The sequence below is a fragment of the Geotrypetes seraphini genome, chromosome 4 (assembly GCF_902459505.1).
Source record: "Geotrypetes seraphini chromosome 4, aGeoSer1.1, whole genome shotgun sequence".
NCBI classification, from domain to species: Eukaryota; Metazoa; Chordata; class Amphibia; order Gymnophiona; family Dermophiidae; genus Geotrypetes; species Geotrypetes seraphini.
The window spans coordinates 276,333,211-276,357,869 of record NC_047087.1 but is presented as its reverse complement, the minus strand read 5'-3'; the positions used below and the strand labels follow the sequence as shown (position 1 = coordinate 276,357,869).

At 40.7% G+C, this 24,659-nt stretch overlaps 1 protein-coding gene across 2 annotated transcripts in view; it reads left to right on the top strand.

Annotated features, from left to right (window-relative positions):
- DOCK1 (dedicator of cytokinesis 1) overlaps positions 1–24,659 on the top strand; it is a 926,077-nt gene that overhangs the window by 217,938 nt on the left and 683,480 nt on the right. For both annotated transcript variants that reach the window (XM_033940914.1, XM_033940915.1), the window contains exon 23: positions 7,093–7,201. In XM_033940914.1, coding sequence (XP_033796805.1) covers positions 7,093–7,201 — 109 coding nt within the window. The remainder of the gene's footprint in view (positions 1–7,092; positions 7,202–24,659) is intronic.

The following is a 24,659-nucleotide window of genomic DNA, read 5'->3' as shown; positions in this document are numbered from 1 at the left end:
CCTCCACTGAGGCAGACCAGAGGTCCATCTCGCCCAGCAGTCCGCTCCCGTGGCGGCCCATCAGGCCTATTGCCTGAGCAGTGGTCCCTGACTATCCCTATGACCTACCTCTACTCCTATCTGTACCCCTCAATTCCTTTATCCTCTAGGAACATATCCAAACCTTCTTTGAAGCCTTGTAACGTGCTCCGGCCTATCACAGCCTCTGGAAGCGCGTTCCATGTATCCACCACCCTCTGGGTGAAAAAGAACTTCCTGGCGTTTGTTCTAAACCTGCCTCCTTTTAATTTCTCTGAGTGCCCCCTTGTACTTGTGGTTCCCCATAATCTGAAAAATCTGTCCCTGTCTACCTTTTCTATACCCTTCATTGTGAACTCTGTGGAAAAGGTGGTGTTCACGATGCAGGCTTTATTAAAAGATATACAATTTGATAATCCACATAAAATATATTGATTTGAAAGGCTGCATTACTTTACCTGATGTGATACAACCCCCCCCCCCCCAAAATAAAAATAAAAACCAACAAGATTACATTGTATATTCCAAAGTAAATAATGTTTTATTCTAGTAATAAGTATTATAGCAGCATTTGTCAAATCGGAAATAAATCAGTTTGGACATATATAATGTAGAGAGAAAACTTCATACAAACAGTGCCGGCATCTGTAAGCATGGCGCGGTCTCTCTAAGGTAACTCTGCCACAGCATGGGGGTTTATACAGAAAGTATCTTTTTCTCAGATCCTTCCCCTGGCTGGGATTATGTATCACCCTATTGGATAAACCAAATGCCTATCTAACCCTCTTCTAGTCCACGCCTCCATTCTTCCCTGGGGGGCCCTGGACAGGCATAGCTTCTAGAACTTTCTTTTTCTTGAAGTTTCCATTCTTCACACGGGTTCAGCATCACTTTAGCAGTTCTTAGGTTACTGGATGATGGAGTGTCTCACTGACTTGCATTTTTTTTTTCTTTCAGGACTGTTCAATGTCTTTCTAGCACTGGTTGTTGTCCTTGAGAATACACACCCACAATGCCACACATTAGCATTTCAGCATCTGAACTGAAACCAGTTTATACAAGTCTGTGACTTTGGCAACTTCAGCAAAATGTAGGAATAGGTCTCACAACCTGTAAAAGTCTCCCATAGGCTCTTGTCATCTATCTCAATATCTAGATATAATTTATCTGGATTATCAAATTGTATATCTTTTAATAAAGCCTGCATCTTGAACACCACCATTTCCACAGAGTTTCTCATTTTCGCTGGATTTACATTGTCTGTGGGATCAAGGGTCAATTTTTTGCTTGTTTTCCTGTGAAAATAGTGTGTGCATATTTGAAGACTGAATTATATGAACTGTTTTAGGTCCATAGCAGTGGCGTAGCGAAGGTGAGTGGCTCCCAGGGCGGTGGCGCTAGCCCCCGCCCCCTCCTTCCTCCTCCACCCCTTCCCCCATACCTATTTAATTTTTCAGGCAGGAACAACATCACAAACTTGCTGCCCGTAGTGCATTGGATATTCCTCTGACATCACTTCCTAGGCGCGGGGCCCGGAAGTGACATCAGAGAGAGGCGACCCCAACATGGGCAGCAAGTTCGTAATGTTGCTTGCGCAGGGAAAATGAAAGAGGGAAGTGAAGTGAAGGGGTGCATATACATGGTGGGGGGGTGGGAAGGGGTGAAGAAGAGCATAGGTGCCAGCCCCCCTACTAAGACAATGCCCGGGGTGAACTACCTTACCGCACCACTGGCCCACAGCAAAGCCTTTTATTGTTTGTTTTTTTTACACAGCAAAAACAACAGTTTTTTAGATAGCTCAGTTTCTGGGTAAACTACTATTTGTTCAGGTAAATGGCTTTGAGAAGTGCCCTTCTCAGTGTTTGCTTCCCTCAAGCTAAGATGAAATATTCTCAGAAGGACATTTGGGAGTTCATACATACCGAAAACAATTTACTCATTACTAGTGCATTAACTCTGTTTTCCAAACTACAACTCTCCCTTATTACTAAAAAAAAAACCTGTGGCCCAGATTCTGTAAACGGCGCTGTTATCGGCAGCTGCTAATCGCTACGAGGGCCACCAGGGTTTTCAAGGCCTACATTTCCGGCCTACATTTCCGGGTCCAGAGAAGAGCAACAAAAATGGTTAAGGGACTGGTGGAGTTGTCGTACAATGAGAGGCTAGAGAAACTGGGTCTCTTCGCACTTGAAAAGAGGAGACTGAGAGGGGACATGATCGAAACATTCAAGATACTGAAGGGAATTGACTTAGTACAGAAAGAGAGATTGTTCACCCTCTCCAAGGTAAAGAGAAAGAGAGAGCACTCCCTAAAGTTAGAAGGGAAAAGATTCCATACAAACGTAAAAAAGTTCTTCTTCACCCAAAGAGTGGTAGAAATCTGGAACACTCTTCCGGAGGCTGTTATAGGGGAAAGCACCCTTCAGGGATTCAAGACAAGGTTGGATAAGTTCCTACTGGAACAGAACATATTCAAATAAGGCTAGACTCAAATAGGGCACTGGTTTTTGACCTTAGGGCCGCTGCGTGAGCGGACTGCTGGGCAAGATGGACCACTGGTCTGATCCAGCAGCGGCAAATCATATGTTGAGAACATAGGAACATAAGCAATGCCTCCGCTGGGTCAGATCTGAGGTCCATCGTGCCCAGCAGTCAGCTCACGCGGCGGCCCAACAGGTCCAGGACCTGTGCAGTAATCCAGCAGGAAATTGTCTAATCCTTTCTTGAACCCCAGTTCAGTACTCTGCCCTATTATGCCCTCTGGAAGCGCATTCCAGGTGTCCACCACACGTTGGGTAAAGAAGAACTTCCTAGCATTCGTTTTGAATCTGCCCCCTTTCAACTTTTCTGAATGCCCTCTTGTTCTTTTATTATTCGAAAGTTTGAAGAATCTGTCCCTCTCTACTCTCTCTATGCCCTTCATGATCTTGTAAGTATCTATCATATCCCCTCTAAGTCTCCTCTTCTCCAGGGAAAAGAGACCCAGTTTCTCCAATCTCTCAGCGAATGAAAGGTTTTCCATCCCCTTTATCAGATGCGTCGCTCTCCTCTGAACCCTCTCGAGTAACGCCATGTCCTTCTTAAGGTACGGCAACCAATATTGGACGCAATACTCCAGATGTGGACGCACCATCGCCCGATACAATGGCAGGATAACTTCTTTCGTTCTGGTTGTAATACCCTTCTTGATTATACCTAGCATTCTATTTGCTCTCTTAGCGGCCGCTGCGCACTGTGCCGTCGGCTTCATTGTCATGTCCACCATTACTTTCAAGTCCCTTTCTTGGGTACTCTCATTCAATAACATCCCTCCCATCGTATAGTTGTACCTCGGGTTTCTGCTTCCCACATGTAATACTTTACATTTCTCAACGTTGAACTTCATCTGCCATCTCGTCGCCCATTCCCCTAGTTTATTCAAATCCCTTTGCAATTCTTCGCCGTCCTCTTTAGTCTGAGCTCCACTAAATACTTCGTCCCTGTTTCTAGATCATTTATGAATATATTAAATAGCAGCGGCCCGAGCACCGAGCCCTGCGGGACACCACTCGTGACCCTTCTCCAGTCCGAGAAGTGGCCCTTTACTCCTACCCTCTGTTTCCTGCCCGCAAACCAGTTTCTGATCCATCTATGTACGTCACCTTCCACCCTATGATTCTTCAGTTTCCGAAGTAGGCGTTCATGGGGTACCTTGTCAAAGGCTTTTTGGAAATCTAGATATATGATGTCTATGGGGGTCTCCTCTGTTCATCTGTTTGTTAATTCCTTTGAAGAAGTGCAATAATTCCTTCCTTATGACTTGCACTTCCAGAGACACCTACGGGTACCTAACACCACTTCCAATATTAGCCATACCTACTGTGGAATTAGGCGCCCTCTGGAGCTGTTTTTTTTTAGGCACTGGTAGGCGCCTTTTCATTTCTCTTAAGTCTGCTTTTAAATGGCGTTTCTTAACTAACGTACCATTTAGAGAATATGGGCCTGTGTGAAAGGGTAAAAGTGAGATAACTCGATCCTCATAATGTTGCTACATATTACAGTGGTACCTCGGTTTATGAGTGCACAGGTTTGCGAGTGTTTTGCAAGACGAGCAAAACATTTGCAAAATCGGCGCCTCAGAAATCGAGCGCGCCTCGATTTGCGAGTGCCCCCCCCGCGAACCGGCACCCCCCCCACGATCCGGCACCCCCCCGCCGCAACCTGAGGTCCCCCCAACCCACCTGAACCCTCTTCTTACTTCAGTGTAGCCTCCGCACCGGCACCAGCATGTCCTGCCGGTGCCCGAAGATCTGCCTCCTGTGCTGGGCCTTGAGCATGCTCAAGGCCTGAGAGTTCACGTTCTCCCGCGAGAACGTGAACTCTCAGGCCTTGAGCATGCGCTCATGCTCAAGGCCCAGCACAGGAGGCAGATCTTCGGGCACTGGCAGGACATGCTGGTGCCGGTGCCGGTGCGGAGGCTACACTGAAGTAAGAAGAAGGTTCGGGTGGGTTGGGGAACCTCAGGTCGCGGCGGGGGGTGCCCGATGGCGGCGGGAGGGTGCCAGATCTCAGGGGGGAGGGTGCCAGTTCGTGGGGGGGCCTTCGGGGGGGAGCAATGCCGGTTCTCGTGGGGGGAGGGAGCAGCGCTGCTGGCCTTGGGGGGGTGGGAACATATCAAAGCGAGTTTCCATTATTTCCTATGGGGAAACTTGCTTTGATAAACAAGCATTTTGGATTACGAGCATGCTCCTGGAACGGATAATGCTTGTAATCCAAGGTATTAGTCCTCTGCTAAAATTGTGCTGTGTCGTTTGGTAAGAGGGCTGTGCATACATATGTACAATAGAGTCTCGACTATCCAACCTTCGTTAATCTGGCCATCCAGCATATCGGAAGGACTCCCGATGACATCCTCTTGCCTTTTTTACCACTCTCCTGGCGTTCAGTTCAGTGGCAAGGCAGCACCTACCTCTGTTTGGCTTTGCTACTATGTCCCTATTTTCACTGCAGCACTTAGAAATGATCAGCTTTTGCTTGCTACTGCAGCACTTGAAATGCACATTGTCTATGTAATTTCAATGTGTTCCATGCTATCCAACTTTTCAATTATCTGACAATTGGCCAGTCCCATTTATGTCAGATAATCAAGACCGTACTATATGTAGAAACATAGAAACATAGAAAAAGACGGCAGATAAGGGCCGCGGCCCATCTAGTCTGCCCACCCTAATAACCCTCCCCTATTTAACTCTGTGCAGAGATCCCACTTGACGATCCCATTTCTTCTTAAAATCAGGCACGCTGCTTGCCTCGATCACCTGAAGTGGAAGTCTATTCCAGCGATCAACCACTCTTTCGGTGAAAAAGTATTTCCTGGTGTCTCCATGCAATTTCCCCCCCCTGATTTTCCATGGATATCCTCTTGTTGCCGTCGGACCCCTGAAGAAGAAGATATCTTCTTCTACCTCGATACGGCCCGTGAGGTATTTGAACGTCTCAATCATGTCTCCCCTCTCTCTGCGTTCCTCGAGTGAGTATAGCCGTAATTTGTCCAGCCGTTCCTCGTACGGGAGATCCTTGAGTCCGGAGACCATCCGGGTGGCCATTCGCTGGACCGACTCAAGCCTCAGTACATCCTTGCGATAATGAGGCCTCCAGAATTGCACGCAATATTCCAGATGGGGCCTCACCATAGATCTATACAACGGCATAATGACTTCAGGCTTACGGCTGACGAAACTCCTACGTATACATCCTAAGATCTGCCTAGCCTTAGATGAAGCCCGTTCCACTATGTGGTGGTGTTAGTGATGCTTGGGTCCCACGGGGGCTCAAAAGTGCCTGTCGCTGCAGGAGCTGCTCCTGCTAACCGAAGAATGTATGTAGGAAAATGAATGGCCAAGCTGTGAAGAAATAATTGCCAGAAATATATGTGTAAATAGTTTTCCAGATATGACCAGGAATTGATTTCAGAATGTAATAACATTTTGAGTAATGTGTTCAGATCTTAGAAGAAGAAGTTAAGTGTTAATAAAGTAAACCGTTGTGGACCTTGGCAATGGAGTGTCTTGCTATTTAGGCCAATAAACTGAAAAACGTACGTTTAGAATTTGCAGGAAGGCGTTTTAAATTTAGGCGCTAAGCTGAAGAGTGAGGGAGGAGGCTAGATTACAAAATACCAGAGATAGTATAATTAAGTCTGTTGGTAATGGAAAATGACACGGGGACAAATTTTTCCCCCCGTCCCTGCAGGAACTCAGTTTCCCTGTCCCGTCCCCGTGGGTTTTGTCACTGTCCCTCTCCATGCCCCATTCCTGTAAGCTCTGCCTTAAATGCCCAAGCCTTGGACACACATGATTTTAAAGCGTTTGAGGCTTGAGCAGGTGAGGACAAAGATGGCAGGAAAAGAACTCGCCGGGATGGGAAAATGAGTTCCCGCGGGGACGGGGGAAAAAAATTTATCCCCGTTTAAAAGGCAGAACACACAAAAAAATAGGAACTGAAAGACTTAAAAATATGTATTATTTCCACATCAAATATCCTATTCTGAAACAACTCAGAATAAAAACCTGGAAATGCAGAACATTGATATCAGCTTTGAAAGACAATATTGCATGTCTTAACACATTTGTACATATTGGTAATAAAGCTTAGATGGATGAATTTAAGTTATGCTGAGGTCTCAGCGCTGGGTGAACATGGTCTTTGTATGTAAACAGACCCTCGTAACTGTGGACTAGAAATTAATAGCGTAACCCAGGGCTACTCAGTTTCAGTCCACATGCAGGCCAGGTCTTTAGGATATTTACAATGGATATGCATGAGAGGGATTTGCATACCAAGGAGGCAGCGCATGCAAATTTCTCTCATGCATATCCGTTGTGCCTATCCCGAAAACCTGGCCTGAGAACTAGAATTGAGTAGCCTTGGCATAGCCAGAGAGGGAAAGGGTGGTGGATGTGTACCCATTACTATGGATGACTACTCTTGCTTAATCTGTATTTGTTCAGAGCAGGTAGTTTGCTCTTTTTCTGCCTCGTATGCAATTGCTAGGTTGTATGTAACTCAGCCAGTATACTGTTATTTTTTATTCAGACTGTATGAAAATAAAGGGGAAGAGGATTTCATGGAGTCTCTGCTGCAGCTGTTTAAGTCAATCAATAATATGACAAGTAGCGTCTCTGAACAGACTGTCATAGTGAAGGTATGCTTTCTTAAAAAAAAAAAAAAAAAAAAGTACAAGTGGATATTCTAACTCTGTTCAATTAGAAACTGATTATACTGTATAGCCAAGGACATTTATATGTAGACAGGATGCTCAAGAGAATATTTTATAGTAAATGTAACACTGCTGTTATATTAACATATCAACTATATCTAGAGCACCTGCTCTGCTTCATTTGTAAGTGTGTTGATTTCTAATTATTAAATTTAAAGCAAAGGTGAATTCAGAATGTGGTATAGTAAACATCATAACCTTATCACAAGTAAATATTTTTATGCACAGATGTGAACGTGTAGTTTGTACGACATCTAGACTATAAAGTTTATATTTTCAATTATTAAAGGAGCACATAGATGAAATAAGGTAATGATTCTCGTATTGGTCCTTGGGAACCACCTGGGCAGTAGGGTGCTCAGGATCTACAATTTAACTGCAAATATATATCTTGCATATTTTGTTCTGGATATCTTTTAAAAAAATGGACTGAATGAGGAATAGGCAGAGGGCTACTATCTGGGTGACTTTGAGATCACTTTGATGGCTAAGTATTATGAACAGCTTTCATCTGTGATTCAAAAAAATGGTAATACCTTGTTCAGATATTGGGAGTGGGGTGGGGGTGGTCTGTAGTGAAGAAATACAGCAAAAGAAGGCCAGGAGAAAAACTCCACAATCCAAATCAAACAAACCGACACAGTGGGGAAGATGATTGGTGTGTGATTTTATTCAACAAATCATAAAATATTGTGCGATGGCTTGACACGCGCGTGTTTCGGCCTATGGCCTGCCTCAGGAGCCTTTATTGAATATATCAAATTTGAGGATGTAATCTTTTTGGGTGTGCTATTAGTGCGCTTCCGTCCACATTGTCGAGCTTTGTGTCGTAAGCCAGATTACATCACTCAAATTTGATATATTCAATAAAGGCTCCTGAGGAAGGCCATAGGCCGAAACACATGCTTGTCAAGCCACTGCACAATATTTTATGATTTGTTGAAAATAATTGTGTTGGTTTGTTCTATAGAGAAGAAAAACAGAGCAGCCAGAGAGCTGTTTTGGGAGATGTAGAACATTTAAAATATGATGGACACATTTAGATACCTCGGTGACAAAATATACACAGGTGGCAGGCCTTCAGTTGAAAAGAAGCTCTGGAATGGGAGGGCATAAAGTGAAGGTGAAAGGGGATAGACTTAGGAGTAATCTAAGGAAATACTTCATAACAAAGAGGGTGGTGGATGTGCAGATCAGTCTTCCAACAGAGAACTATAGCTAAATTCAAGCAAACACAGGACTAGCACAGAGGATCTCAGGGAGAAGGGATTGTAGAGCTTAGTATTTGGTATGGATAGGCAGGCTTGATGACTGTATGTTATATGTCACCTTATCTATTTATTGGGATTTCTTAATGTTAATCACTTTTATGAAGAGATTTCATCCAAGGCAGTATATAGCAGATAAAACTTGACATAGAAAAAATAGTGAAATGATCAAACATAAATATAACTGATGAGGTAAACTTGGAGATGGAAAATTGAATATTAAAAATAAGTAACATGATACAGTATAAATAGCATAGTAGAACAATCATATATTAGACATATTATAAGGTACTAATGGGTCAGGTCCCTTCTTATATGACAGACTGGTTTTGTTATTCCTCTATGCATTATTCACATACTATTAAAGCTGTCTTTGTTTTTCCACCATTCAAGAGCTGTAGGTATAAAAGATATCATGATAAAACTCTCTCTTTTTCAGATTGCATTATGAGACAAAGATTTTACGCAGTTCTTGTCCTCATCTATTTCTTATCTTCACTATAGGAAACAAATCAAGACTTTCTTGTTCTTGATTTATGTTTTATAGTTAATCTTTTGTTAACCGCATTGAACTTTACAGCAATTGCGGTTTAGAAATAAATTCTTATGTTATGCTATATGATGCATGTAGGCAGAGTACAAATTATACCATATAATAGGCAACATTCACAATGTTGGCACAGTAGAAATAAAAGACTTTAATAGGTGGACTGGCTACTTTTCAATGCTGGAACCAGTCACGTCACTCTTTGAGAACCTCAAGTACAGATCCAAATTTAATCCATTATTGTCCCGACAAGGTGCCTTGTTTCACTGATACCTTGGCTGCCTTGGGGGGGGGGGGGGAAATTCATCCAACCACAAAGAGTGTTGGTGCACAAGTGATTGGATGAGGTTCTCCAGCAGTGACGAGACTGGAGCCAGCATTGAAAAGTAGCCTTTGAGGAACCCAGCTTCACCAGGTAAGTTTGTTTGTGCACATGGTGGATATTGTCTTCATTTTGTATTTTGGCAAGTAAGTGGAGTTTTTTTTAATTTAATTGCTGATGATATTAGGTTAAGACAGCTTATTTTACTTATAACAGGCAGTCCCCGGGTTAAGAACGAGTTCTGTTTTAAACCGTTCTTAAGTTGAATTTATATGTAACTTAGATCCTATACAGCAGGGGTGTCAAAGTCCCTCTTCGAGGGCCGCAATTCAGTCGGGTTTCCAGGATTTCCACAATGAATATGCATGAGATCTATTAGCATACAACGAAAGCAATGCATTCAAATAGATCTCATGCATCTTCATTGGGGAAATCCTGAAAACCTGACTGGATTGCAGCCCTTGAGGAGGGACTTTGACACTCCGGCTATACAGTAAAAACATTAAAGAAATAGTCTTCAAAATAAAGTACTGTAGTTTAAATAGAAAGAAAAGATAGTAAGTTTACACTTACTTTTCTTCATCCATCCCATTGTTCCCTCTTCACCACATCCAACATTTTTCCCTCTCATGTCTCTTCCCCATGCATCTATCCCTTATACTTCTCTCACCACCATGAGCAATGTTTCTTTCTCCCTCCCTATGCCCAATAATTTGCCGCTTTCTTCATTTTCCCATGTGCACCATCTCTTTCCCTCTCACTCAGAACCATGCCCAACAATTCTCCCTTTCTATTCCCTCCCCACTGCAGCATCTGTTTCCCTCACTCCCTGCATTGTTCCATATTATGTCACAAGTTCATGCTCCCACCCTTCTTTCTTCCTTCCTTCCTTCCATCATTTGTCCGACGTTTGTGCTCCCTCCCTTCCTTCTGTGTCCCAACGCAACCCTGCTTTTCCCTTCCTGTCCAAACGCGACCCTCCTCCTCCCTTCCGTGTCCCAATGTGCACCCCTCGTCGTCTTTCCCTCCGTTCTGTGTCCCAAATTCATGACTCCCTCCTCCCACGAGTGTTTACCTCCTCTGGCCAGCTGAGGCTCCCTCCTCCTCTGTGCACTTCTTTTTGCAAAGTTGCAAGCAGCGGGTCCTGCACATGGCTCGTGGCTTACATGGAAGTCTTCCCTCTGCGCAACCTTCCAACAGACATACAAGAAAACATTTACTTAGCTTTTTAATATTGATTTTGTCTTCCCTCTAATTAGTGTTAGTTTTGTGCATACCATGATGGGAATGAACCTCACTCCTAAGCTATAGTATATGGAGTATGATCTCAGTCTCTCAAATTTACAGCTAATGTTACCATAGTACTTGTTTCCCAGTGTTATTTTTGTCATATTGTATCGCCTTTACTTTGTAGCCAATTAAAACCCTTATTAGCAAATAACATACATTAATTGATCAATAACATGTTACTGTGGTAAAGCATCTTTATTGTACAAGAAATTTGGGCACAATGTACTTAAATTAGAGCCGGGATCCAAGATGGCCGCGTTGATCTGACTGTGGGGAGACGCTTTCAGTAATTCTTCCTAAAGTTTTACCTATATCGTTGGAATGCCGAAGAGGAGAGGGAAGAGCGCTGGTGGAGCCTCACGGCGCCCGGAAACCTCTCCTCTGCTCACAATAGATGGAATACTCAGGCGCCTGCAGCAGGAGACGGTAACACTGGGGAATCGCCCGCTGGAGGTCCCAGCAGTGAGTGAAGCCGTTGTGAACCTCCCTGGGCTAGACGCGACTCTGAGCCCCGACGCAAGGTCCCTGCCTTCTAAGCTGCAGGGAGCCAGCTCACCTAAAGAGGACAGTCTAGCCGAGGAGGTAGACTTGTTCTCCCAGGAGGCTTTGTTGAGCCAGGCTACAGAGTTCATCGAGCCTGCGGCAGGAACAGCTTTGGAGCAGATGGAAAGACAAGGTGGAGCAGAGAGGAATCTGGAGGTTGAGATAATCCACCCAATACATTCAGGTACTTTTTCCTTTGTAAAACCTACCAATGTTACCCTGGATTCCTTATGGGACTTAATCGTTAGTTTGGGGCAGTTATTGATTCCACAGATAAAGGAATTGGAAAAAATAGTATTGGAACAAAAAGAAGAATTTAACAACTTTAAACAAGAGACTGTTTATAATGAAAAATAAGGTGGAAAATATTGAAAAAGATTTGTTAGGAGTGAAGCAATTACAGACTACCCTTATTAGGGATAATACTAATTTGAGAAGGAAAATTGAAAATTTGGAAAATAATTCCCACTCCAGTAATCTCAGATTATTAAATTTTCCAAAACCTCAAATGATTTCTGCAAAAGAAATGTTGAAAAAATACCTTATGGAAAATTTGAATATTTCGGAAGAAATGCTTCCTCCTTTTGTACAAGTATTTTATTTACCAGCGAAAGAACAAGAAGACCTTCCTCTTCTAAGACAGGACTTACAAATGGACGCTACTGCAATCCTGGAAACATCATTGAAGAATATAGTAAAACATGCTACGTTAATACTAACAGTGGCTTTATTGCCGAATAGAGACTGGTTATTTAAAACGTTCTTCAAAAATAGACATAAAGAATTTTTGGGACTAAAGATACAGATGAGATGTTCCTGGACTTGACTAAAGATACCCAAAAACGTAGACGACAATTCTTGCTCCTTAACCCTTTCAGGACCAAGGGACATATTTGTCCCATAACTTTAAAATCCTATAAATTTTGATTGGGATAGTCTACAGTTCTAAATTTGATATGTACGGATTCCATATGATACTGCCTTTATGTAAACAAACTGGTTCCGACATTCATTCATTAGCGTCGTTGCCAGATTGACGAGAAGATTCACTTGCCACACTGTCCATAAGCCAGAAGTGTGATTTTTTTTTTAAAAAAAAATAATGATATTTCACAAAAAAAATCAACTTTTTGGCATCTGCAAGCCCTTTTTACCATAAAAATGTCGTCAAAACCACAAAAATTGGCCTACGATCCTTATGGTCCTGAAAGGGTTAAACCAGGGGTAACAATGATGGGAGGTCTATTTTTATTACGATATCCCTGTAACTGTATTGTTAAATATAGATCCAATACATATGTATTTTTTGACCCTTCTCAATTAACAGGGTTCCTCTCTACGAAACGCCTGGAAGGGGTAAACAAAACAACAGCAATATAGCAAAGTAATTAGGAAGACTCCCACTACCGCAGTCAGATGTTTTGCTTTTCTTGTTAATAATATGATTTAATTTTACTAGCACTCACTGGAATTTTTGGATTCATATTATGGGATTAATAGTATTGATTAAGAATGGTAGTGCCTAATTGTCATTTTGTCTTGTTTAAAATATGTTATCTGTCTTATTTTCAATATTCTGTACAAGAGGTTTCTTGGAAAAAATTTAAAAGCAATAAATAAATTTTTTTAAAAAGTACTTAAATTAATATCTGGGAAGTGTAATTGGTTTTCCATCCTTTTATAAAAAGAATTTGCTAAAATCAGATGCTCTACATGTCACTTAATAGTTAACAATTTATAGTCAGATTTACTTTGTCACACGAGTGTCCTGATTGAGTTTCATAAGAGTGCGTTTGTTTATTAAAATTTCATATCCCGCAGAAGCTTATAACAGTTCTCTGCGGCTAACAATTAAAACATATATTCAATAGAGGTAAGAAAGGAACTCCATGACTTATAGGAAAGACCTATGCAATCATACGAAAAGAGGGAGACAAAACCCCCCATGCCATTAAAAAATACATTAAGATCTTCTTAATAAATATGCTCATTTTGAGGAATGTCTGACCCAAAGGCAGATTGAAAAAAGTAAGTCTTTAATAATGTCTTGAAAGCTTTGAAGTCCGGTTCAGGACAAATATTATTAGGAAGTTGGTTCCAAAAACGTGGCACCAGATAAAAAAAAAAAACAAAAAACTTTTGTCTGGTACATTCCCAATTTGTTATTTTGGGTGATGGCAGAACTAATCTATTGTCTTGTAAGGACCTAAGCACTCGTGATGGAACATATGGACTAGTTAAGGAGTTTAGATAACTGGGTTCAAGCGTATGGAAGGCTTTATGTGTTAACATTAAATTGAATACGATATGAATCGGTAACCAGTGATATTGCATCATTACAGGCTTATTGTTGTAGTAATTCTAATCAGTTTTGAAGTGTATGACTTCAATCCAGTCCCCTTCCTCTCAAAACAGAGTCCTTTAAAGTCAATTATTACTAATTACGACTTCTGGTGATGGATAAAAGTACAGCATTTATACCCTCTCCAAGCAGCTGCTGTTTAAGCTGAGTGGAAGTCTTAATATCTTATCAAATACTCCTTGGCAGCTGAAGAAGCCTTCAGGGAATTAATCAAGTTCAAAAAGGTGGATGCCTGATTTCTCTCTCTCTCTTTTTTTAAACATTTCTAGTAGACAAGCCTATAAACAGTCAATAGCAGCATTCATAAGAAACATTAGCACCTGGAAAAAATGCAAATATCCAGTAGTAAAAACAAGCAAAAACTATTTCAAAGGAAAGTAAAAGCAATGCAAACAGTAAAAAAAAAGTCATGTTTGGTAGTCAAAGTTTGTATTGAAGATGCAATGTACAGAACAAATCTTCTTTTTAAAAAAAACTTTATTAAGTTTTCAAACTACAATTCTGCATACAAATAATTCATGTACATATAATATTACAAGAATGCACAATAAACTTAGAGATATTAATAAGCAATTATTTTCTCCTACCCTCCCACCTAGTAATCAAGAAAATAAATACCCACAAGAAACTACCTAAAAAAAATCCCCGAAACAATTCCAATGCAAACCCCTCCTACCTACCTCCCACCCTGGATGTGTATGTTTAAAGGTCAGTAAAATAAAGTTAGTTATCATTCCTTACAAAATGTAGCCAATGGCTCCCAAACATCCATAAATTTCCTGTACCTTCCCTGCTGTATAGCCATCAAACGTTCCATTTTAAAAGTATAACAAAGGGATTCCCACCAGAAAGTATAATTTAACCTATCCCAGTTTTTCAAAATAAGTTGTATGGCAACCCCTGTCATTATAAAGAGAAGTTTGTTATTCCTAGCAGATATTTGGCTTTTAGCTCTCATTAATGTACCAAATAGGATGGTATCGTGCATTAATGCCACTGGATTTTCCAATATTTTATTCACCTGATCCCATATGGATCTCCAAAATTTAAGTATCAAGGGACAATGCCCTCGATTGGTTAAGAAATCAAACATCCTTAAGTTTTGCGCTCTTCTGTAGTCCTCTTTTTTTCATTTTCATTTTCCTTTTGTTTTTTAAATTCTTTATTAATTTTTATTAATAACAAAAAGTGCAACACAATATTCACATCAGTAGTAATAAATAGCACTTAAATACAATCAGTATTAGTACAACAATATATGCCCTCCTACCCACAATTACCTTAATGATCACCCTAAAGATACATCCCCACCCACCCTCCCAGATGTGTCTGAATTAAATCAGTAAAAGAAGGCTAAACAAATTATAACAATTGTACAAAAGATGTTAATGGACCCCAAACTAAGTTAAATATCTTAGAATGCCCTAAAATATTGGCATTCATCTTTTCATACCTGTAGCCTAAACATAAGCTCGCCCACCAAAATGAAAAATTAAGACGATCACAGTTTTTCCAATTTCGAGTTATTATCTATATGGCTACCCCAGTCATAATCAGAAAGAGCCGGCATTTATAACTTTCCACATATAATTACCTCATAAGTCAGTGGGATTGTCGATTCCAATATGAGGTTAATCTGTCCCCATATTGACTTCCAAAAGTTGAGTATCAAAGGACAATAAAACAACAGAAGATCCAATGTCCCGATGTCTAGATGACAGTACAAAACAAATCTTCAACAAAAGGAAAATGAAAAAAAGAGGACTACAGAAGAGCGCAAAACTTGAGAATGTTTGATTTCTTAACCAATCGAGGTCATTTAAAAAAATACCATTTACAGAGGGGCCCTAGTAAGCCCAAAACAAGATGGTGTCATCCCCTTGCGCTGTCCATTTCTTTTAATGGAAGCCTTGAGGATGTTTATTTTGTTGTTTTGTTCGGGGAACATGAATCTGTTGATCTTAAATTGAGTGCCTTGTATTGAGACAATAGCTTTACAGTGTGTCTGGTCACACTGCAAACTGAACTAAGTGAGTTAGCGCCGTATCAGTGTCAAATGTCTCACCCACCTTTGTAGGAAAATGACTGTGCAGCACTGACCTTTTGAGCTTATTATTGTTTATGCCTGTTGTAAACCTTTCAAGGTATGTGCAGTCACCCTGACTGGATTATAAACTGCTAATGTATTTTGAAACTCTGCTGGCAGGGACACCTGGTTGGAGCAATGATACCCTTGTGGCCTAGCAGCCATTATTATTTAATGGTACAGTTTGAGGCTATGCTGCCCTGCAATGGCTGAAGGAAGCACATTTATGCACAAAAAAATGTGCCTATTTGTCATCTAGGAAGTATGCGTCATCATAATAGAAACATGATGACAGATAAAGGCCAAATGGCCCAACTAGTCTGCCACCCACAGTAACCATTATCTCTTTCTCTCTCTGAGAGATCCCACGTGCCTATAAGAACATAAGAATTGTCGCTGCTGGGTCAGACCGGTGGTCCATCGTGCCCAGCAGTCCGCTCCGTGGCGGCCCTAAGGTCAAAGACCAGTGCCCCGAGTCTAGCCTTACCTGCGTATGTTCTGATTCAGCAGGAACTTGTCGAACTTGGTCTTGAATCCCTGGAGGGTGTTTTCCCCTATAACAGCCTCTGGAAGAGCGTTCCAGTTTTCTACCACTCTCTGGGTGAAAAAGAATTTCCTTATGTTTGTACGGAATCTATCCCCTTTCAATTTTAGAGAGTGCCCTCTCTTTCTCCATACCTTGGAGAGGGTGAACAACCTGTCCTTATCTACCAAGTCTATTCCCTTCAGTATCTTGAATGTTTCGATCATGTCCCCTCTCAATCTCTTCTGTTCGAGGGAGAAGAGGCCCAGTTTCTCTAATCTTTCGCTGTACGGCAACTCCTCCAGTCCCTTAACCATCTTAGTCGCTCTTCTCTGGACCCTTTTGAGTAGTACCGTGTCCTTTTTCATGTATGGTGACCAGTGCTGGATGCAGTACTCCAGGTGAGGGCACACCATAGCCCGGTACAACAGCTTCTTGAATTCAGACACAGTCTCTGTCTCCACCACTTCTTCCGGGAAACTGTTCCACGCATCTACCACCCTGTCTTTAAAAAAAATATTTCCTTAGAATACTCCTGAGTCTATCGCCTCTTAATTTTATCCTATGCCCTCTCATTCCAGAGCTTCCTTTCAAATGAAAGAGACTCGACTCATGCACATTTATGCCACATAAATATTTAAATGTCTCTCTCATAGCTCCCCTCTCCTGCCTTTCCTCTAAAGTATACTGGACTTCTGCATTGGCCCTTCAGGATACCCAGTTTTTCAGAGGTAAAAGGCATTAAGTTCATTGTAGAGAAATTGTGCAAAACATTTTTTTCGATTTGCCCACAAATCAGCCAGAATGGACTTTCTTCCTTTTGCCATTGTAGAGCAATATAGGGAAATTTGCAAAAGACCTGGCAGATGCAGCAGTACACATTTTTTACTTCAGCATGAAGAAATTTGTTAAAATTCTACTGTAATCATACTAAGACATTATTTGAGCAATTCTATAACTTGGCACCAACACTTAAACTCCATTTAAGCACTTTAGAAGCACCATAATTGACATGTAAGCACATAAGGCTGAGTTCTATAAGGTCATGCCTAAGTGCAGTAGTGCATAACTGCAGGGGGGCATATACGTGGCAGAGCAAGGGCGGGATATGGGCATCTACAACTTATGCACTTATGTTAAGTGCTTTGCCTGGTGACTTAGACATATCCCTTTTAACACCTTCCAAAGAATTAGTGTAAATAGGCATGCTTAAATTATGGTATGCAAGTTCAGTTTTATAATTGTGACTTAGTGCATAGAGGCCATTATAGAACTGGCATGCAGTGCACAGCATTGGCACACTTAATTGCCTTGTTTTAGGGGATGCATAAATTTTATAGCCATTCAAACAAAAAATTTAATCACAATCAAAATTTTGATTGCTGTCAATTGCGTTTTAATTGCTGCCAGGATAGTGCCACTGAATATCCCTTTGATTGCTGTGGCATTTATTGGGCAGTTAATCAGGTAGTGGTGATATTCAGCCAATTATCCAGTTAGCTAGCTGCCATTTTCAATCTGGAGCTAGCACAGGTAGGAGCAACTAGGCCATTGCTCCTGCCTGATCTACCCTAGATCAGGGCATTAAAGTGGACCTGGTAGACATACAGAAGCTGGAGTGGTCTTCAGGAGGAGAGCTCTTTTGGGAGGGAGATGCATTCGCTGTTAACATTAATCAGAAATATCAATGATGATTAATCAACAATATCAATTGACTCACCTTTATCCGCATATTCACCCTTTCGAAGAATTGTAGTAGATTGGTGAGGCAAGATTTCCCTTGACTAAATCCATGTTGCCTTTGTTTTACTAATCCATACTTATGTATATGCTCTGTAATTCTGTTGTTTATAATAGTCTCTACCATTTTGCCTGGCACTGACATCAGACTCACTGGTCTATAATTTTCTGGATCGTCTCTGGAACCTTTTAAAAAAATCGGCATCATGTTGGCCATTCTCCAGTCTTTCAGTATCATACTGGATTATTACAAATTACTAACAATAGCTCTGCAAGTTCATTTTTCAATTCTATTAGTACTCTATCCATTTAGAGATCCTATGTACCTACTTCTCCCAAGCTTTCTTCAATTCATCTAGTCTAGGGGCTCCTTGTACTAAGCCACGTTAGGGCCTTAATGAGCAGAATAGCGTGCGCTAAATTGCCACGAGTACTAGACCTTAACGCCAGCGTTGAGCTGATGTTATTCTAGAAGCGTAGCGCACGGTTTAGCGTGCGGGGAAACCGCTAGCGCACCTTAGTAAAAGGAGCCCTAGCTTTCCACCATACCTGGGAGACCTTTCCATGGTTTCACCACCCTTTCTGTGAAGAAATGTTTCCTTAACTTTATTCTCAATCTAGAGCTTCCTTTCAATTGAAAGAGATTCACTTCCTGTGTTTGTCACGGAGGTATTTAAATGCCTCTATTATATCTCTCCTCTCCCGCATTTATTCCAAAGTAAACATATCAAGATGTAAGTTTATACCCATTTGTTTTCTGATGAAGACCACTAATCATTATCACCTTTTTCCTGCTAACAATTCCTCTCTTTATACATCAAGTATCCTATCTTTCGCTTTTGCCTTTTTTTTTTTACCTGTTTGGTCACCTTAAGATCATTACATACAATCATCCCCAAGTCCCACTCCTCTTTCATACACAAAATTACTTTCTCCTCTATACTGTACTGCTCCTGCAGGCTTTTGTAGCCCATGTGCATAACTCTGCATTTTTTAGCATTAAATCTTAGCTTCCAAATTGATACGTTCCTCCTCATGTTAACCACACCATCAGGTGTGCCTGAGGGTTTTGGTATCATCTTTAGAGGTAAACCATACCAGATTGTCCTTTTGCAATATCATATACAAAAATGTTAAAAAGAACTGGACCCAAAAATTGATCCTTCGCCCGTCCCTGAGCATGTCCGTCAGCCCACAGGGGTAGAGGTACAGTCAGGCAATAGGGTCTGACTGGCAGCCCGAAGATCAGCGTTGCAGCGGCATTCCCAGTATGAGGCAGAGATTTTCTGATTCCAGCTACTGAAAGATTGCTGAGACGGGCTGCAGCACATTTTCAACTCAGTAAAGGATGTAGCGGCCTTTTAGGGGAAAATGGGGAGGTTTGAATTCAAAGTTTTGAGGGTTTCTGCTGTGTTCCCCCACCTGAAGAATCCTAAAATCGTCATTTTTATAGCTTGTAGAGACGTTGTTTTTTTTTTAAATTGTGTGGACTATTTGCTAATTCTCTCCCTCTAGGAATAAAAACTATGACCAATTTTTGTCGATCATTTTCTTTTTTATTCATAAAAGTTTGGAATGACCTTTTTTCTATAATTAGAGTTCTCTCTCATCTATCCACTTTTCGTAAAGTACTGAAGACATATTTATTTCAGAAATTTACTAATGATCTTTATTTTTCAAATAATCATAAAAGATAAAGTTCTGGCCTAAAAGATATACCCCCCTCTTCTATTGAACTGCACTAGCAGTTTGTAGCGCAGAGAGCCGCACTGCTCCCGACGCTCATAGGAACTCTATGAGCATCGGGAGCAGCGCGGGCCATTCAGCGTGGCTCACCTCACTAAAAACTGCTATCGTAGTTTTGTAGAATAATAATAATAATAATAATAACTTTATTCTTATATACCGCCAACAATCTTGCGACTTCTAGGCGGTTTACAGTGAGGTGAAACTGTACAGTCAGCGAATTACAGAGTATAACAGTGACCATCTGATATTAACAACATTAATAATAACAACAGTTTATGTACTGCCGGACCGGGAAGTTCCGTGCTATTTACAATGAGTTAGAAAAGTTTCATTAACTGATTGGGACATTCATAGTTTAGAGATTAGAGGTTAACAGTTTGCAAGATCAGATATGGGTGGAATTACGAAGGGGGCTATTGTCCTTGTTCGTTACCTATGTAATTCAAGAACAGGTATGTTTTTAGGTGTCTCCTAAATTCGCTATAGTTGTTTGAGTGTGTGATTAGTTTTCCTAGGTCTTTGCCCCATAAGGCTGCTTGGTACGATAAAAGTTGTTGATGATGTCTCTTATATCTGCATCCTCTAGCTGGTGGGGAAACAAATTTCAGGTGTGTGCTTCTCTCATGTCTGTTAGTTGGGAATGAGAAGAGGTCTATTATATATTTAGGGGCTAGACCTGATAATACCTTATAGCAGAGACATCCTAGCTTGAACTTTGTGCGAGCCTCCATTGGCAGCCAGTGCAGGAGTCGGTAGGAAGGGGTTATGTGATCGGACTTCTTCAACCCGAAGATCAACCTGACTGCTGCATTTTGTATAAGTTGTAGTCTCTGCATTTGCTTCCGAGAGATTGCCAGATGGGTAATGTTGCAATAATCAAGGTGGCTTAGTATTAGGGATTGTACCAGAATTCTGAATGCTGAGGTGTCGAAGTATGCTCTAATGGACCTAAGTTTCCAGAGGGTAAAAAATCCTTTTCTGACTAGGGAGTCTACATGGTCTTTCATAGTTAGACCTTGGTCCAGTATTACCCCTAGAACCTTCATTGTTGGTTGAATAGGGTAATTGAGTTTGTTAATGCGTAGTGATTCTGTCGTGTTATGTGGGTGTGGCGAGGCTATAAAGAATTTAGTTTTATCTGAATTGAGCTTGAGTTTGAATTCTGTGGTCCATTGTTCCATCAGGTTTAGTGCTTCTGTTGCTGTGGGGGTGATTTCGGAGGGAGACGTAGTAAACGGGATAATGATTGTGAAGTCATCCGCGTAACTGAATACTTTTATACCTCGCTGGGCCAGCTGCATGCCTAGTGATGATATATAGATGTTGAAGAGTAGAGGGGATAATGGGGACCCCTGTGGAACGCCTGATGGGTTTCTCCATGTTTTAGAGAGGTTGCAGTTGAAGCGTACCTGATAGGTGCGGGCCGTAAGGAATCCTCGGAACCAGTCAAGTACCTCACCTCCAATGCCGATCGCGTCTAAACATTGTAGTAATTTTTTATGGTCCACTAAGTCGAAGGCCGAGCTCATGGGTAAAGTTTCTTTTCTAATCTCCTGTATAATTTTAACAATATTTTGTTAACCGAGTCGAGCCCTCCTGTTGAGATGAATCGGTATAAAAAAAATCAAAGATTAGATTAGACTACCAAGATATAAAGTAAGTGGTCTGACCTTTCTGAAACTCCTGCCTCTGAGATGGAATGATACCAAGTTTGGGTGTATGCACTTACTGTAATTGCTCCTGTTTGGCTATATTGCACCCAGATAAAGTTAATTATGAGATTTTACATACATATTACCTATTCAACTTCATGTTTGGGACTTAAACTTCATGTTTGGGATTTATTAGATATTACCATGGCTTTTTCTTTCAGGACCCGAGTCTCAGGATTTGTTTTCAGAAACTGAATTAGTTGTTTCTTCCTTTAATAATGGCAGCGTGGTTATTGGTTGCTAGACATTGGAAAAATCCAGCTCCTCCAATCATTTTTGAATGGTGGTGTAGAGCCAAAACAAAACAATTGATCTGTATTCCACAATAAACCTTACAGTTCCATGTAGATAACAAAACAGAAACTAGTCATAAGCAAGAATTATAACAAACAGCAATTAAACTACAATCAATACATCTAAACTTTTAAATCAACTTAGCCCTGAATGTCTAGGCCTGATTTAATAAAATTTTATAGAACAAATATGTTCTGTTGCCTATAATCTCTATAATCTTTAATGTACAGTACCATGGTAGAAATTTTTTTAAAATCTAAATTTGCAGCCTGAAAAGAAAACAATTTATACACATGCTTAAGTCTCTTTCTACCCTAAGTGAAGGGAAGACAAATGAGTTGATTCTTTTAGAAGATCTCGCCACACTTATGTCACCCCTCTCCTTAAATCACTATAAAATTAATTTATAGTGAACATTATTATGTTTTATTAGTTATATTTTATCTTGTTTCTGGGCTTATTATGCTTTCTTCCTTTTTATGGCTTCATTTTTTTATGGGTTGATGTGAGGTAACAATCCCCATGGCATTTCCTTTTCCTCTTTCTTTACTTATTTGAAGAAATGGAATGCAGTTGAATATGATCCATTTGTTATTTTATTTCATTGCCCGTACAGTTTATTTAATTTTTCTGTATCTCTGAAAATCCAATAAAATCTTTAATACAAAAAAAAGCGCCATTTACACATGTTGCAGTATGAGATAGTATCAACCTCCTGAAAATAAGTCGTATATCTGACCAACTGTGTGAGAGGAGCTGCTAAAGTCCATATTTGACCAGTGGCGTCTTCTGATCCATTAAGATTTTTTGTAGATAATAACTCTAGTAATCATGGGGGGAGTGTGTGGCGCAGTGGTTAAAGCTACAGCCTCAGCACCCTGGGGTTGTGGGTTCAAACCCACGCTGCTTCTTGTGATTCTGGTCAAGTCACTTACTGCTCTTTTTACAAAGGTGCATTAGGGCCTTAACGCGCGGAATAGCGCGTGCACTAGCCGCTGCGCCTCCTTTTAAGCAGGCGGTAATTTTTCGGTTAGCGCGCGCTAATCTGATGCGTGCGCTAAAAACGCTAGTGCACCTTTGTAAAAGGAGCCTTAATCCCCCCATTGTACCAGGTGCATTAGATAGATTGTGACCCCACCGGGACAGACAGGGAAACATGCTTGAGTACTTGAATAAATTCATGTAAACCGTTCTGAGCTCCCTTGGGAGAAAGGTATAGACAATTGAATGGCTAAATAAAATAAATAAATAAATAAATAAATCATGCGGTTTGGAGAATCGCTCTTGCTTTGATTGCATATTGTTATCAGGCACAAGATAGCTTGTCACCTATATAAAAGGGTTATCACACTGTCAGATAGTTAAATAGCTTAGGAAACCCTTATCTTCCAGCAAATGCACTATTTAACTATTAAGCGTATTGGCAATTTTTGGATTGATTAATTAGCTGGATGTTAAACCAAAAGCCTTCCTCATAAAGGCTCAGAATACTACATGGGAGCCCCAGTACAACTTATTTTAATATATTAATGATTATAGAAACATAGAAACATGACGGCAGATAAAGGCCAAATGGTCCATCTAGTCTGCCCAGGCAGGCAGGTAAATGGAACGATTGGCTGGGTAACATTATCATGCATTCCTCATCCTACTTCAGTTTTAGAAAATCGGTAAAATCAAATTTGTTTAATCGATTTGTAACCTAAGAATTTTATAGTTTTCCACTTCTTCCATTCTGTAAGATTGTATTCAATGACTTTGTATTGGGACCATTTCACTGATCTGTCCAGCACCTCTTGTTGTAAACCGCCTCGAACTATCATGGCTCTGGTGGTGTATAAGAATAAAATTATTATTATTATCTGCAGTAACCATTATCTCAATCTCTCTCCAAGAGATCCCACATGCCTATCCCAGGCCCTCTTGAATTCAGACACAGTCTCTGTCTCCACCACCTCTTCTGGGAGACTGTTCCATGCATCTACCACCCTTTCTGTAAAAAAGTATTTCCTTAGATTACTCTGGAGCCTATCACCTCTTAACTTTATCTTATGCCCTCTCATTGCAGAGTTTCCTTTCAAATTAAAGAGACTCTACTCATGAAAATTTATATTATGTAGGTATTTAAACGTCTTTATTATATTTCCCCTCTCCCGCCTTTCCTCCAAAGTATACAGAGTGAGATCTTTAAATCTGTTCCCTATATGCCTCATGACAAAGACCACGCACCATTTTAGTAGCCTTCCTCTGGACCGACTCCATCCTTTTTATATCTTTTTGAGAGTGTGGCCTCCAGAATTGTACGCAGTATTCTAAATGAGGTCTCACCAGAGTCTTATACAGAGGCATCAATACCTCCTTTTTCCTACTGGCCATACTTCTCCCTATGCATCCTAGCGTCCTGGCTTTCGCCGTCACCTTTTCAACCTGTTTGGCCATCTTAAGATCATCACATACAATCCTTCACCAGTAGTAAGCATAGGGTTGTACTTTGAAACAAGGAAATACCCCTTAGGGTTCTGGTCATTTGATTGGAGTGATTTTCCATCTACACTGATATTTGTTCTGTAATTCAAGAAATAAAAGGTTGCTAAGAGATCCAGCCTCCCAAAGAGTTTATAAATGATCTTGATAAAATAAATTGACCTTACTCGTATAATGTAGTTTTTTTCTTTTTTTAAATTTACGCTTGCTTTGTTTGAAAGAGAAAAAGGAACTAAAGAATAAGTATGTGTGAAGAATGCTATGAGCATATCGATCTGCCAGCCAGTCTCTAAGTGACATTGTTATAACTTCAGTTTTCCAAGAGATGAATAGCTTTTGTTCTAACAGCTGCAGGGAAATGCAATTATGCAAAGCTTTAGCCAGAGCATCATGTCTTGTAGTATTTAAAATGCTCACAAGTAGCACCACTGTTCAAGGAAAAATTACACTGTAAGATTAATCA